At 45.0% G+C, this 1,159-nt stretch overlaps 1 protein-coding gene across 1 annotated transcript in view; it reads right to left on the bottom strand.

Moving 5' to 3' along the window:
• Window positions 1-107: 107 nt before the first annotated feature.
• Window positions 108-1,159, bottom strand: part of LOC106535257 (repetitive proline-rich cell wall protein 2) — a 2,735-nt gene continuing 1,683 nt past the window's right edge. The window contains exon 3 of the mRNA XM_014032218.1: window positions 108-1,159. Coding sequence (XP_013887672.1) covers window positions 377-1,159 — 783 coding nt within the window. The 3' untranslated portion in view covers window positions 108-376.

Raw genomic sequence — 1,159 nt, 5'->3', positions numbered from 1 at the left:
TGATGATGATGATGATGATGATAAAGATGGTTCTGATCACAAGTCTGAATGCAACTAAAACCTGAATCTGGCCCATAAACTGTTGCTCTGTACAGTTTCTCTTTTTTAACACGCAGCGATGCAACGTGAAGGTGGAAAACTGAACGTGTCTCGACCCGTTTTAGGACTCAGGAGGTCCAGGATCTCAGTCTAGAAGACGGTTCTCTGTGTTCTGCAGAAAAATGAAGACTGCTAAATGTCTGTTTGACAAAATAATACTGAAGAACAAAACATTAAATATTTGTTAAATATCGAATCATCTAAGGTTGAGTTTTTTGTTGCAGCTCCAGTTGAAACAGCTGAATTAAAGCTTTTATTTTGAAAATTTTACCACAATTCAGACGGAACTTATAAGTGACAGAGCCCAGCTTTGACTTGAGGTGGATGGTTTGAGTCTCGAAGGTGGGACAGTCTCTGGTTCTTCTATCAAAGGTGGGACGGTCTCTGGTTCTTCTGTCAAAGGTGGGACAGTCTCTGATTCTATCAAAGGTGGGACTGTCTCTGGTTTTTTCAAAGGTGGGATGGTCTCTGGTTCTTCTGTCAAAGGTGGTACGGTCTCTGGTTCTTCTGTCAAAGGTGGGACGGTCTCTGGTTCTTCTGTCAAAGGTGGGACGGTCTCTGGTTCTTCTGTCAAAGGTGGGACGGTCTCTGGTTCTTCTGTCAAAGGTGGGACGGTCTCTGGTTCTTCTGTCAAAGGTGGGACGGTCTCTGGTTCTTCTGTCAAAGGTGGGACAGTCTCTGGTTCTTCTGTCAAAGGTGGGACGGTCTCTGGTTCTTCTATCAAAGGTGGGACAGTCTCTGGTTCTTCTGTCAAAGGTGGGACTGTCTCTGGTTCTTCTATCAAAGGTGGGACAGTCTCTGGTTCTTCTGTCAAAGGTGGGACGGTCTCTGGTTCTTCTATCAAAGGTGGGACGGTCTCTGGTTCTTCTATCAAAGGTGGGACGGTCTCTGGTTCTTGTGTTAAAGATTGTATGACCTCTGGTTCTGTTTTGAAGATAGGACGGTCTCTGGTTCTTGTGTTAAAGGTAGGACAGTCTCTGGTTCTATCAAAGGTAAGACGGTCTCTGGTCCTTGTAACAAAGGTGGGACGGTCTCTGGTTCTTGTATTGAAGATAGGACG

This window comes from Austrofundulus limnaeus, unplaced genomic scaffold (genome assembly GCF_001266775.1).
Source record: "Austrofundulus limnaeus strain Quisiro unplaced genomic scaffold, Austrofundulus_limnaeus-1.0 Scaffold1398, whole genome shotgun sequence".
In the NCBI taxonomy this organism is placed as follows: domain Eukaryota; kingdom Metazoa; phylum Chordata; class Actinopteri; order Cyprinodontiformes; family Rivulidae; genus Austrofundulus; species Austrofundulus limnaeus.
This window is presented reverse-complemented; position numbering and strand designations above follow the sequence as displayed.